The sequence below is a fragment of the Polypterus senegalus genome, chromosome 18 (assembly GCF_016835505.1).
Source record: "Polypterus senegalus isolate Bchr_013 chromosome 18, ASM1683550v1, whole genome shotgun sequence".
Taxonomy (NCBI): Eukaryota; Metazoa; Chordata; class Cladistia; order Polypteriformes; family Polypteridae; genus Polypterus; species Polypterus senegalus.
This window is the reverse complement of record NC_053171.1, coordinates 56,537,984-56,551,248: the sequence shown is the minus strand read 5'-3', so window position 1 is coordinate 56,551,248 and position 13,265 is coordinate 56,537,984. Positions and strand designations below refer to the sequence as shown.

Below are 13,265 nucleotides of genomic sequence, written 5' to 3'. Positions count from 1 at the left end.
GCTTTACCAAAACAATTATTGATGGCAAATCGATTATTCATAAAGCTTCAATTGGTGATCTGTTTTTCTGTGTTAACCTCATATTTTTTCATACTTAAAATGAAAGTAAAATGAATCAGGAAGCTCTGATCAATGTAATCGGTGTACCAGGAAATCATGCCTGTCAAATTTCAGCCTTCTACATACACGGGAACTTGGAGAATTAGTGAGTGAGTGAGTGAGTGAGTGAGTCAGTCAGTCAGTTAGTGAGGGCTTTGCCTTTTATTAGTATAGATATATATAATGTATGACATATTGTCTGAGGGTTCAAGGGAGCAATAGTGCCCCCTATCTGTCACTAATATATAAAATATGTGTGTGTGTAGAGAGAGAGAGTATATAGATATAAATTAATTAAAAGCTAGTGGATTCTGTTCTAGTATATTCTTTGGTTTTAAACTAGAATGTTACAATATCCATATTCCCCCATCAGCCTATGAAAGGTACTATTCAGTAGTTTTTACAAAAAGGTTTATTGAAAAAATCCTTAAATTTCTGAGGTGTACATGATGTCTAGTTATTGATTTTAATAATAATAAAAACACTAATATAATGTATTTTCTATGTTATGTAAACCAGCAAATATTCTGTGGCAAGTCATTCCAGTAACTTTTACAGCAATGATCCCAAATGAGGCACTAATGTATGGTAACAAATAAAAATTATGCAGTTATTTTGAGTAAATTGCTTGATACTGCTTCTTTCCTTTTCATTTTATACCAAATAGGTTATTGCACTATTTAGTATGTCTGTAAATTTTTTTAGGGAATTTGTTAACTGTAAATAATGTTTCTTCTAGTCATGATTGTGTAAGATGGTAATCTTGCGTGAGTGGGTTGCTGTATTCAGCTACTGAAGGTTAAAAAGTAAATGTAGCCTTTAAGACCCCACACTGTATGGCACATACTGTATGTGCTTACTAACAGTTTTAAGTTTTTATCAAGTTACATGTAACCCTTCATCTTTCTCGTTGTAGCTACGTTCATCCAATATTACCTGAGCTCTTCAGCTTTTAGTTTGCTTTATACGATGATTCAAGCACCAGTGTGACACTTGATCAAATAATTTCACAGACAAAATATCTTCATTTTAAAACTTTCAGAGACAAACTGTTTACACAAAAATGGAAGGCTTGTTTAAGGCTTATAAATCTTGTTTCATTTCTCGAAGTTTGGTCATACAGTAGTACTTGTGGCATGTTCCGCAAGCTAATCACATAAACACGGTCAGAAAACCGTATGCCATCTCCTATTTGGAAACGTATCTAATAGTTCATGCTAGCAGTAAGACCATTTCCTAACTGACTGTTCTTCAGATATAGCTAAGAAAGTTCTATCTCATGTTAACTTACAGTGGGTGAAAGTCTATACCATATCCTAGTCACTATGAGAATTTGACATTCTACAGAAAGTCAGCAATCACTATTTGAATTTAACATCAACTTTCTGAGATTGGCCCTTATACTTGTTTTATTCTAGTTATTGCTAATGGATGTGGCTTTAGTCAAACAGAATGTTACAATGGGCGGCATGGTGGTGCAGTGGTAGCGCTGCTGCCTCGCAGTTAGGGCACTCAGGTTTGCTTCCCGGGTCCTCCCTGCGTGGAGTTTGCATGTTTTCCCTGTGTCTGTGTGGGTTTCCTCCAGGCGCTCCGGTTTCCTCCCACAGTCCAAAGACATGCAGGTTAGGTGGACTGGTGATTCTAAATGGCCCTAGTGTGTGCTTGGTTGTGGTTGTGTTTGTTTGTGTCCTGCGGTGGGTTGGCACCCTGCCCGGGATTGGTTCCTGCCTTGTGCCCTGTGTTGGCTGGGATTGGCTCCAGCAGACCCCCGTGACCCTGTGTTCGGATTCAGCGGGTTGGAAAATGGATGGATGGATGGAATGTTACAGCTTGAAGGTGAAATTCTGGATTGTCATTTTTTTAATAAGTTAAATTTAGTCGTATTTTAAGAGTTTAAAACTAACCTAATCTAGATATAGGAAAGAAAACTGATAGTCTTGGCTCCTAACCTTTAGCTTTTTATTTTGTGTTTTTGTGAACAAGTAGGGTGGTCCATTTCAAGATGTAGAACGATTAAAATCTCATCCTGCACATATGATTGTGTTCATGAGATATATCTTCAGCCAGCTACTGGATCCCAATCGTTTGGTAAGTTTTGTCTTTTTGCATCCCATATGTAAATTCATTTTAAATAACGTGATAATATTCTTAGCTTTTGAGGCTTAGGTTTCAGATTTATGGCTTGCCCACTGTATGGAGTTGAACTTAATGCTAGCTTTAATTGATGTCTGTAAACCTATATGCACACTACAGTGTTTTTAATCTTCTAGTCAATAATCCGGGTGGAATTGCACAAGGTCTTCTATAAAGGTTGAGAAGACACAAAGGGGGTTCTTTCAAGAGTGAGAAAAAATACTAAGATCCACCAAAGTCTAAGACATTGTCAGCGTCACGGTACAGCCTTCTACAGATGAAGGTTGAGGAGACAGATGAAGGTCTGATCATCCAGGGTCTCCTAGTGTAGCATCCAATCCTGCTTTCGGTGGATATGAGAGTAACGTTGGCAGTGACAGCTCACCATTTCAAGTGTGGCAACTTCAAGTAAGGGACTGTCTCGAACACCAACTGGTTACATAATGCCATCAGACCAAAGGGAAGAGGATTCAATGAACAAGGCTTCTGAGGTGAAGCTACTGATTATCCAATTTGGGAATGATATTAAAAGAGTACACAGTCAAACTGAGCCAGCAGAATCAGGAGTTATATTCAAGTAACAATTTTGATATAAACTTAAAAAAGTTTTTGGAAACATGAATGAGGAAAAAATTGCAAATCTGAGAGTGAAATCAAAGTATTTGGGGCTCACCTGAAAGAAGTAAAGCATACACTCACAACTTGTATCAAGATAGACAAATAACATCTCCTGCCGATTTAAAGAATGGCTGGTCTAGAATCTACATGCAGTGTGCTTCATAGCAAACTCATGTTGCCTGAAGTTGGATATAGAAAGAAAAATATCAGGTTCAGAGAATTATCCAAGAAAAACAAAGCCAAGTGAAATTTGTAGTGGAATTGTTTTCTAAAAATAGTGGTAGAGAAATTTACAGATTACTGTGATCTTAACTATGTTCTACCTTTATGGATCGAATTCCTTTATACAGTTTTTTGTTTTTTTTTAAATCTGAATACCTTAGCAATATTTAAATCTTTTGGTATCCTTGTACTGGGCTTTGATATAATAGCATATATACAGTATAGTATATGTAGTGTGACAGATAGGGGGCAGTATCCAAGACTCCAGACACCAAGTAAAAGTCCAAATGTTGACTTTATTACTTCTGCACAGTGCACAAAGCACCCTCTCCTCCACAATACTCAAACACAAACCAATAATTACTACAATAATACTCTCCACCACTCCCAGACGTGTTGTCACCCTTCCACCCAGCTCAGCTCTTCATCTGGAGTTCCCAGAGTCCTTTTATTCTCCTTGTCCCGGACGTGTTCTCAATCCCCAGTCCATGTGATCTTGTATCACTTCCGGGTCAGGTAAAAAGTCCTTTTCTTCACCCCGGAAGCGCGTCATTCCCCTTGTCCATGTGACTTGGATGTACTTCCGGGGCGTAGGGCAAATAACCGTTGTTCCCTCCTGCAGCACCTCCTAGTGGCCCCCATGGCATCCAGCAGGGCTGTGTATAAAAACTGCAGTGTCCATGATGCCCTGCTGGTCTTCGGGGAACCTCCATACTGCAGTGAGGGCTCCACCTGGTGGCTTGGGGGTATTGGCCGGGATAAACGGCTGGCCATACACCACAGTAGGTAGATTGATTATAGTTGTATTTGTCCCCAAGGGGAAATTACATTTTTCCTGATGCTCCAGTAAAAAAAAATAAATGTTATAATAAAAACAAACAACAGCACTCCCAGACAAATAATAAGTATACATTTAGTGCTTACAGTTCATATATTGCATAGAGAAACTATTTTTCTTAAACCTTTTTCCCCACAATTGTAAGAGTAGATTTATTGTCTATCTTACCAATCATGACACCCGACAATAATAATATGAAGTTAGTGTTATAGCTGAAGTCCGAAATAACTCACTGCTTTTATTTAAGATCAAGAAATGTCTCCTAATATTCAGAAACCATGTATCTCTGGTCAATCATTAAACTTTGTAATCTGGAATGTCAAAGACCTTCATCATGACCTAACGAGGAAAAACTATTTTCCCATCTCATATGATTAAAAGCCAAGTGTTATCCCTGGAAGATGAGAAGTAAGTTTAGTGAGCACCAGCACATAGACACGAGACAGGAAATGGGTCAGAATTAGGAGATCAGAAGACACGACTGTCAAGCCAAGATGTGAGACAAAACTCATAGTCAAAAAATTAAGTGAATAGATCAGTAAAAAAAAAAAAAAAGTTTTGAATTCAGCCCTAGCCTAATGTTACTTCTAATTTGCTTTGCCAAACAAATAAATGTGAATGAACTTGCAACTCAAATATGGAAGGGTTAAGGAAGGGTGTGTTAGCTGAACGTTTAACAATTAAGTGCAGGTCATGACAGCACAGGACAGATTTAAATATTGCTAAGGTATTCAGATTTAAAAAAAAAATAAAAAACTGTATAAAGGCATTCGATCCATAAAGGTAGAACATAGTTAAGATCACAGTAATCTGTAAATTTCTCTACCACTATTTTTAGAAAACAATTCCGCTATAAATTTCACTTGGCTTTGTTTTTCTTGGATAATTCTCTGAACCTGATATTTTTCTTTCTATATCCAACTTCAGACAACATGAGTTTGCTATGAAGCACACTGCATGTAGATTCTAGAGCAGCTATTCTTTAAATCGGCAGGAGATGTTATTTGTCTATCTTGATACAAGTTGTAAGTGTATGCTTTACTCTTCGGTCTTCCTCTCTTCCTCTTGCCTGGCAGCTCTATCCTTAGCATCCTTCTCCCAATATACTCAGCATCTCTCTTCTGCACATGTCCAAACCAACGCAATCTCGGCTCTCTCACGTTGTCTCCAAACTGTCCAACCTGAGCTGACCCTCCAATGTACTCATTTCTAATCCTGTCCATCCTCATCACATCCAATGCAAAACTTAACATCTTTAACTCTGCCACCTCCAGCTCTGTCTCCTGCTTTTTGGTCAGTGCCACCGTCTCCAACCCATATAACATAGGTGGTCTCACTACCGTCATGTAGACCTTCCCTTTCACTCTTGGTGATACCCGTCTGTCACAAATCACTCCTGGAAAATTTCTCCACCCACTCCACCCTGACTGCACTGTCTTCTTCACCTCTCTTCCACACTCCCCATTACTCAGTACTGTTGATCCCAAGTATTTAAACTCATCCACTTTCACCAACTCTGCTCCCTGCATCCTCACCATTCCTGTTGACCTCCTTTTCATTTACAGACATGTATTCTGCCTTGTTCCTAGTGATCTTCATTCCTCTCCTCTCTAGAGTATATCTCCACCTCTTCAGGGTCTCCATGACCTTCTTCCTACTCTCACTACAGATCACAATGTCATCAGCAAACGTCATAGTCCATGGGGACTCCTGTCTATTCTTGTCTGTCAACTTGTCCATCACCATTGCAAATTAAAAAGGGCTGAGAGCCAATCCATGATGTAATCTCCTATCCACCTTGAATGCATTCATTACTCCATTCTTCATCCTCTTCATAGCTGTCCTTACTTTCTTCCTTGCTAATCCATTACACTTCCTGATTCACTATCTCTCGCATTCTCTTCATTCATCAGCCTCTCAAAATACTCTTTCCATCTGCTCAACACACTTCTCGCTTGTGAGTATGTTTCCATCTTTATCCTTTATCACCCTAACCTGTTGAACATCTTTCCAAGCTCAGTCCCACTGTCTAGCCCAAAGGTCCTTTTCTCCCTCCTTAGTGTCCAACCTCTCATACAACTCATCATACACCTTTTCTTTAGCCTTTGCCACCTCTCTCTTCACCTTACGCCTTATCTCCTTGTACTACTGTCTACTTTCTGTATCTCTGTTACTATCTTACTCCTTCTTTGCCAATGTCTTCCTCTGTATACTCTCCTGTACTTCTCCATTCCACCACTAGGTTTCATTTTCCACCTTTCTCTGTCCAGATGTTATGCCAAGCATACTTCCTGCTGTCACCCTTACTACATCTGCTGTATTAGCCCAGCTGTGTGGTAACTCTTCACTACCACCCAGTGCCTGTCCTTCCTGAACTCAACCTTTCAGTCTTCCTTTTTCAACTTTCATCATTTAATCCTTCGCTCTGCCCTCACTCTCCTCCTCTCCTTCATCTCCAACATTATCCGACAGACCACCATCCTATGCTGCCTAAATATGCTTCCCTTGCCACCACTTTGCAGTCTCTAATCTCCTTCAAACTACATAGGATATATTCTACCTGTGTGCATCTTCCATCACCCTTGCTTGCCACCCTATGTTCTTCTCTCTTCTTAAAATATGTATTCACCACAGCCATTCCTATCCTTTTTGCAAAATACACTACCATCCAACCATCTGCATTTCACACCTTGACACCATACCTACCCGTCACCTCCTCATCTCCTCTGTTCCCTTCACCAACATGACCATTGAAATCTGCTCCAATCATCACTTTCTCTCCCCCTTAGGTACACTCTCCACCACTTCATTCAATTTACTCCAGAAATCTTCTATTTTATCCATCGCACACCCATTTCCAGGGCATATGCTCTAACAACATTTAACATCACACTTTCAATTTTCAGCTTCATGCTCATCTCTCTGTCTGACACTTTTTTTCATCTCCAAAACACTCTTGACTTACTGTTCCTTCAGGATAACCCCTACCCCATTTCTCCTCCCATCCACACCATCACATAACAATTTGAACCCACCTCGGATCCACCTGGCTTTAGTTCCCTTCCATTTAGTCTCTTGCATGCACAATATATCAACCTTCCTTCTCTCCATCACATCAGCTACCTCTCTCCCCTTACCAGTCATACTGCCAGCATTCAAAGTTCCTACCTTCACTTCCTCTCTCTTAACCTTCCTCCTCTCCTCCTGCCTCTGGACACGTCTTTCACCTCCTGTTCTCCTTCTTCGGCCAGCAGTAGCTCAATTTCCGTTGTTAACCTGGGCCTTGACCGATCTGGTATGGAAATCTGTATTGTTGCCTGCATATTGATCTGGCAATATTTTTTACACCAGAAGCCCTTCCTAACGTAACTCTCCCCATTTATCTGGTCTTGGGACCGGCATGAAGAAACATACTGGCTTGTGCGTCCCCTATGGCTAGGTTCATCCCCAGTGGCTGGGTTCAATTAACAAATAAAAGCTAGCCTTGACTAAAAAGAGGCTGTACAGGCCAAATCTTCTGTTCTAGCTATATATATAAAAAAAAAACAATTTTACTGTACCAAATAACCCTCCTTGTAGCAACAGATGTAGTAACTGATCCTGAAGGGTGTTATGTCATGGTGGTGGGTAATTTATTTAAATTTAAAGTAATTTTGGTAAACATCTATACATTATACATTATGTGTATAATTATAATAAAGAATATATGGGAAATGTATTCACTTTGGTCCTTAATGTGACACTCCAAATTATAGTGGCTGGAGATTTTAAATGTGTTTTAAATCCAGACCCGGTCAGGTTCTTGTGTACAGCAACTATAACATCAAAACTTGCAAAGATAATTTCACAATTTATTTCAATCTATTAGAAAAATGGAGATTTTTATATTCTAACTTGCCAACCCGCAGCGTACCATATGCCGCATAATCAGGCCGTTTTTTTTTTAATTTGATTTTTAAGCACAGGGAGAAAATTAACATTTGAAAAATCGGTAATGTAATAAATCAGCCTTGCATCTGATGCTGCTTAGATAGGCTTCCACCATTGTGACTCTGAATTTGGCAAAGCAGGTACAGATAATGGATGGATGGATGCATGTAACAATGCATGGAACGAACCAACACACAATCGTCTGTGCGGTGCTCTGGCGCGGAGGGTGGAACAGGAGGAGAGGAGAAGGACATCCACTCCGCACCCTCCGTCATGCTAGTCTGCTGATTTCTCGTCCAGTATGCACCTGCCTGCTCATGTGCCCACCTCCAACTCGTCACTCGAGTCGTTGGCTTTGCACAGTCCAGATGCACCTGTGACTCACGTAGACTTTTCATTGCTCTGTGTGGTTTTGGCTGCCTTTCCATATATAATCAACCAAGACACCCGACCACGGTAGTAGCGAGGTGGGAGGGGGGTGTGTACAAAGTGCAGGAGCATCTAAGAAGGTGCATGTTTGCCGCGGATACGAATTGCTGTATGTAGCGTGTAAAACAGTTTGCCATGGTGCATGCGGTCGTGCTTCGTAACCGAAAACTCATTTTTTAAAGACTGCTTACTTCATTGTGTATACGACTAGGTGAATGAAAAGATATAACTCTGGAGAGGGCAACATACAATACAGTGTTTTACACGCTTCATACAGCGATTCACATTCGCGACAAATTGTTGTACACGCTGCATACAGCGATTCACATCCGCGACAAATATGAATCTTCTTAGATGGTGCTGTCGCGTCCACCCACGCTCTCGAAGCACACACACTGCCTGGTCATGTGCCCGCTCGCAAGAGCAACTAACAGAGACTTGCCCACCAACTGTAAGACCTTGGATACCCCTCGCAAACTTCTCTACACGCCGCATACAGCAATTCACATTTGCGACAAACAAACTGTTTTACACACTGCATACAACGATTCACAGCCGCGACATGATTTTTCTTAGATGGTCCTGTCGCGTCCACCCTCGCACTTGAAGCATACACACTGCCTGGTCATGTGCCCGGTCGCAAGAGCAACTGACAGAGACCCGGCCACCGAGTCTTAAGACCATGGGAAACCCCTCGGAAACTGTTTTACACGCTGCATACAAGGATTCACATCCGCAACAAACAAACTGTTTTACACGCCGAATACAGCGATTTACATCCGTGACAAACATGCCTCTTCTTAGATAGTCCTGCCGTGTTGTGTGGTGCCTCTGTGTGAACCGGTCAGGCACAGAGAAGGTCAGCTGCTGAGAGAGCGTCTCGACTGTTGCAGGGCCTGCATTGGTGAAGCAGGTGAGACGGTAATGAAACAGAGGCACAGGTAGCGAGGTGGGTGTGTACAAAGTGCAGGAGCATCTAAGAAGATGCATGTTTGTCGTGGATGCGAATTCCTGTATGTAGCATGTAAAACAGTTTTCTATGGTGCACACGGTCATGCGTCGTAACCGAAAACTCGTTTTTTAAAGACTGCTCACTTCATTGTGTTTTAACCTCAGTTGTAAAGGAATGTCTTAAGGATCCCATGGGATACCCCTCGCAAACCATTTTACACGCTGCATATGGTGCGGTACGGGAGGAGAGGAGAAGGACGTCTATTCCGCTTCCTCCGTCATGCTAGTGTGCTGATTTCTCATTCAGTATGCACTGCCTGCTCATGTGCCCACCTCCAACTCGTCACTTGAGTCGTTGTCGTCTGCACAGTCCAGATGCACCTGTGACTCACGTAGACTTTTCATTGCTCTGTGCGGTTTTGGCTGCCTTTCTATATATATTCCACCAAGACACCCGACCACGATGGTAGTGAGGTGGGAGGGGGTGTGTACAAATTGCAGGAGCATCTAAGAAGACGCATGTTTGTTGCGGAAGTGAATTGCTGTATGTAGCGTGTAAAACAGTTTGCTATGGTCACGCGGTCGTGTGTCATAACCGAAAACTCGGTTTTTAAAGACTGCTAACTTCATTGTGTTTTAACCTCAGTTGTAAAGGAATGTTTTAAGGATCCCATGGTATACCCCTCGCAAACCATTTTACACGCTGCATATGCGAGAAACATGCCTCTATGAACAGTCAGCGTGGGTCGGAGGTGCATGTTGCCTCTACGACAGACGAATATAAATGACGCCGTTTTTTCTGTGTTGTCATGTCCAAGTTGGTGGGCGTGGCTCTGTGAGTTGTCGTATCCAATGGTCTTGGAGTTGGTGGGTGTGGCTCCTTCCTGCGTGCGCCATAGGTGTCTCACTTGTCAGCGGCTTAGTGAATCCACGCCCCTTCCAGCGTGCTTTCCATGGGTGTCTTGCCTAAGTGAATTATATATATAGATTCTTGAGAATACTCCTGCCTCTCACCAGTACATGTAAAACGGTTTAGTTCTTGATTGATGATGCCAGTTCTTTGTGGTATAAGTTCAACAAGGTGATGGAAACATTCCTCAAGGATTTTTGTCCATATTGACATAATAGCATCACATAGTTGCTGCAGATTTATATGCTACACATCCATAATGTGAATCTCTTCTTCCACCACATCCCAGAGGTGCTCTATTGGATGAAGATCTGGTGACTGTGGAGGCCTTTTGAGTCCAGTTTTAACTCGTTGTCATGTTCAAGAAACCAGTTTGAGATGATTTGAGCTTTGTGACGTGGTGCATTATCCTGCTGAATGTAGCCATCAGAAGATCGAGGCTCATCAGACCAGGCAACATTTTTCCAATCATCTAGTGCCAAATTTTGATGAGCTCATATGAATTGTGGCCTCAGCTGCCTATTATTAGCTGTCAGGAGTGGTGCCTGGTGTGGTCTCCTGTTGCTGTAGCCCATCTGCTTCAAGGCTCAACATATTGTCCAAGCACATCTGCTTCAAGGCTCAACATATTGTCCATTCAGAGATGCTCTTCTTTGTAACAAGGAGTCATTTGAGTTACTGTTGCCATTCTATCATCTTGAACCAGTCTGGCCATTTTCCTCTGACCTCTGGCATCAACAAGGCATTTTCACCCAGACAACTTCTGCACACTAAATATTTTTTCCCTATTTTGCACCATAGTCTGTAAGCCCTAGAGATGATTATGCATGAAAATCTCAGTAGATCAGCAGTTTTTGAAATACTCAGACTAGTCCGTCGGGCACCAACAACCATACCACATTCAAATTCACTTAAATCACATTTTCTACCCCATTCTGATGCTTGATTTTAAATTTCAGCAGGGTGTGTTGACAGTGTCTGCATGCCTAAATGCATTGAGTTGCTGCCGTGTGATTTGGCTGATTAGAGATTTGCGTAAATAAGCAGTTGAACGGGTGTACCTAATAAAGTGGGCAGTGAGTGTATATGTGAAAAGCATTCCATAACTCAACTTAAAATCTTTTATTGATCATTTAAAATTGTCTAAAATGTACCCAGGGTAAGATCCAACTCCTGAGCAGTGCCATCTAGCTCCAGCATCATTAAGCGATATGTTTTGGGATTGCACTTTTTTGGGCAAAAAAAAACTTTGCATACTTGTTAGTATCTGTATTTCATGTGTCCTACATTTATTTTGAAACTATTGTTAAATTGTGTGAACTACATTATATACCTGTATATGAACTAGCTCAGTGTTTCTCAAACTATGCAATGCATGATGTCTGTAATTTGGTTATGTGAATTACAGTTGAACTTAATGAGAAAGGGTCATGAATGGTTTGCGGAAAGTCTTGTTGCCTGGCTGAAACAAGCCCTCAGATGGTAAGATAAAGTTGAGAGCTGCCAGTTCTGCTAAGCTTTAGTGGCACAATAGCCTGTTAACATAGATATTTCAGGGTTGCAGACATTAAGCTTCATCTTCCCAAAGCTTGCATTACAAAGTAAGTGACTGAAATCTTCATATCAGAATCTACCTGGACTTCATCTGATAATAAAAGTGAAAGTTGTACAGAAGGTGCCAAATAGACACCTAAGAACAAATAGCTATAATTCAACAAATGACAACTGTGATGGCCAAAATATTGCACCTGTGAGAAGGCACCGATTTTGTAAGTACAGTGACTGTATTCCAATCACAAAAGGTTATACCTTCCTTCAATAATCAGATATAGGTAAATTTCAGGAGAACTCTGCTTTCACTCTCCAAAATGACGTTTCTCCGAAACTTAAAAGCTGATGAGCTGCTGTCTCTTTGGTGAGCTGAAGGCTGAGACTCACTCTGGGAAAGTGTGCTCAGTCTAAAGATTCAGGAGCAGCCATGACTTCAAAACGGGAACTTTAGCATCTAAAGTGTTGTGCCAGAAGTGCTTTTCCCTATGAAGTTGCAAAGGACACAGCAAAGAGCAAGCTGAGAAAATGCAACGCACACCATGGACTAAGGACCACATCATAAAAGAAATAGTGCACTCCAGTGCAAGAAGAATCCTGGGGCAGGAACAAAGCAACAACTCCACACAGCATTGGACATCATCTTTAAAGACTTGGTATCATAAAACTTTTTATCTGCTCCAAGACAATTAGAACTTTAAATAACTAGCAAACAGCCAACCTCTTCTGTTATATAATACAGGAATCTAGATAGATAAATATATATCGATATATACTCAGCAAAAAAAGAAACATCCTCTGACTTTCAACTGTTTTTACTTTCAGTAAACTTAATGTGTACATTTTTGTATGAACACTAAAAGAGTCAACACCATAAGACATAAACTAAAAATGTTTCACAATGTGTCCCTGAATGAAGGGAGGCTCAAAATCAAAAGTACCAGTCAGTATCTGGTGTGGCCACAAGCTGCTTGAAGTACTGCAGTGCATCTCCTCCTCATGGACTGGACCAGATTTGTCAGTTCTTGCTGTGAGATGTTACCCCACTCTTCCACCAAGGCACCTGCAAGTTTCTGGACATTTCTGGGGGGAATGGCCCTAGCCATCGATCCAAATCGATCCCACTCCAGGGTACAGGCCTTGGTGTAACGCTCATTCCTTCGACGATAAACACGAATCCGTCCATCACCCCTGGTGAGACAAAACCGTGACTCATCAGTGAAGAGCACTTTTTGCCACTCCTGTCTGGTTCAGCGAAGGTGGGTTTGTGCCCATAGGCGGCGTTGTTGCTGGTGATGTCTGGTAAGGACCTGCCTTACAACAGGCCTACAAGCCCTCAGTCCAGCCTCTCTCAGTCTATTGCGGACAGTCTGAGCACTGATGGAGGGATTGTGTGTTCCTGGTGTGACTCGGGCAGTTGTTGTGGCCATCCTGTACCTGTCACGCAGGTGTGATATTCGGATGTACCGATCCTGTGCAGGTGTTGTTACACGTGGTCTTCCACTGCGAGGATGATCAGCTGTCCTTCCTGTCTCCCTGTAGCGCTGTCTTAGGCATCTCACATTGCGGACATGGCAATTTATTGCC

The 13,265-nt window shown here is 41.6% G+C and overlaps 1 protein-coding gene across 6 annotated transcripts in view; it reads left to right on the top strand.

The window, feature by feature from the left end:
• arhgef11 (Rho guanine nucleotide exchange factor (GEF) 11) overlaps positions 1-13,265 on the top strand; it is a 209,432-nt gene that overhangs the window by 82,417 nt on the left and 113,750 nt on the right. For all 6 annotated transcript variants that reach the window (XM_039742341.1, XM_039742340.1, XM_039742338.1 and 3 more), the window contains one exon: positions 2,086-2,187. In XM_039742341.1, coding sequence (XP_039598275.1) covers positions 2,086-2,187 — 102 coding nt within the window. The remainder of the gene's footprint in view (positions 1-2,085; positions 2,188-13,265) is intronic.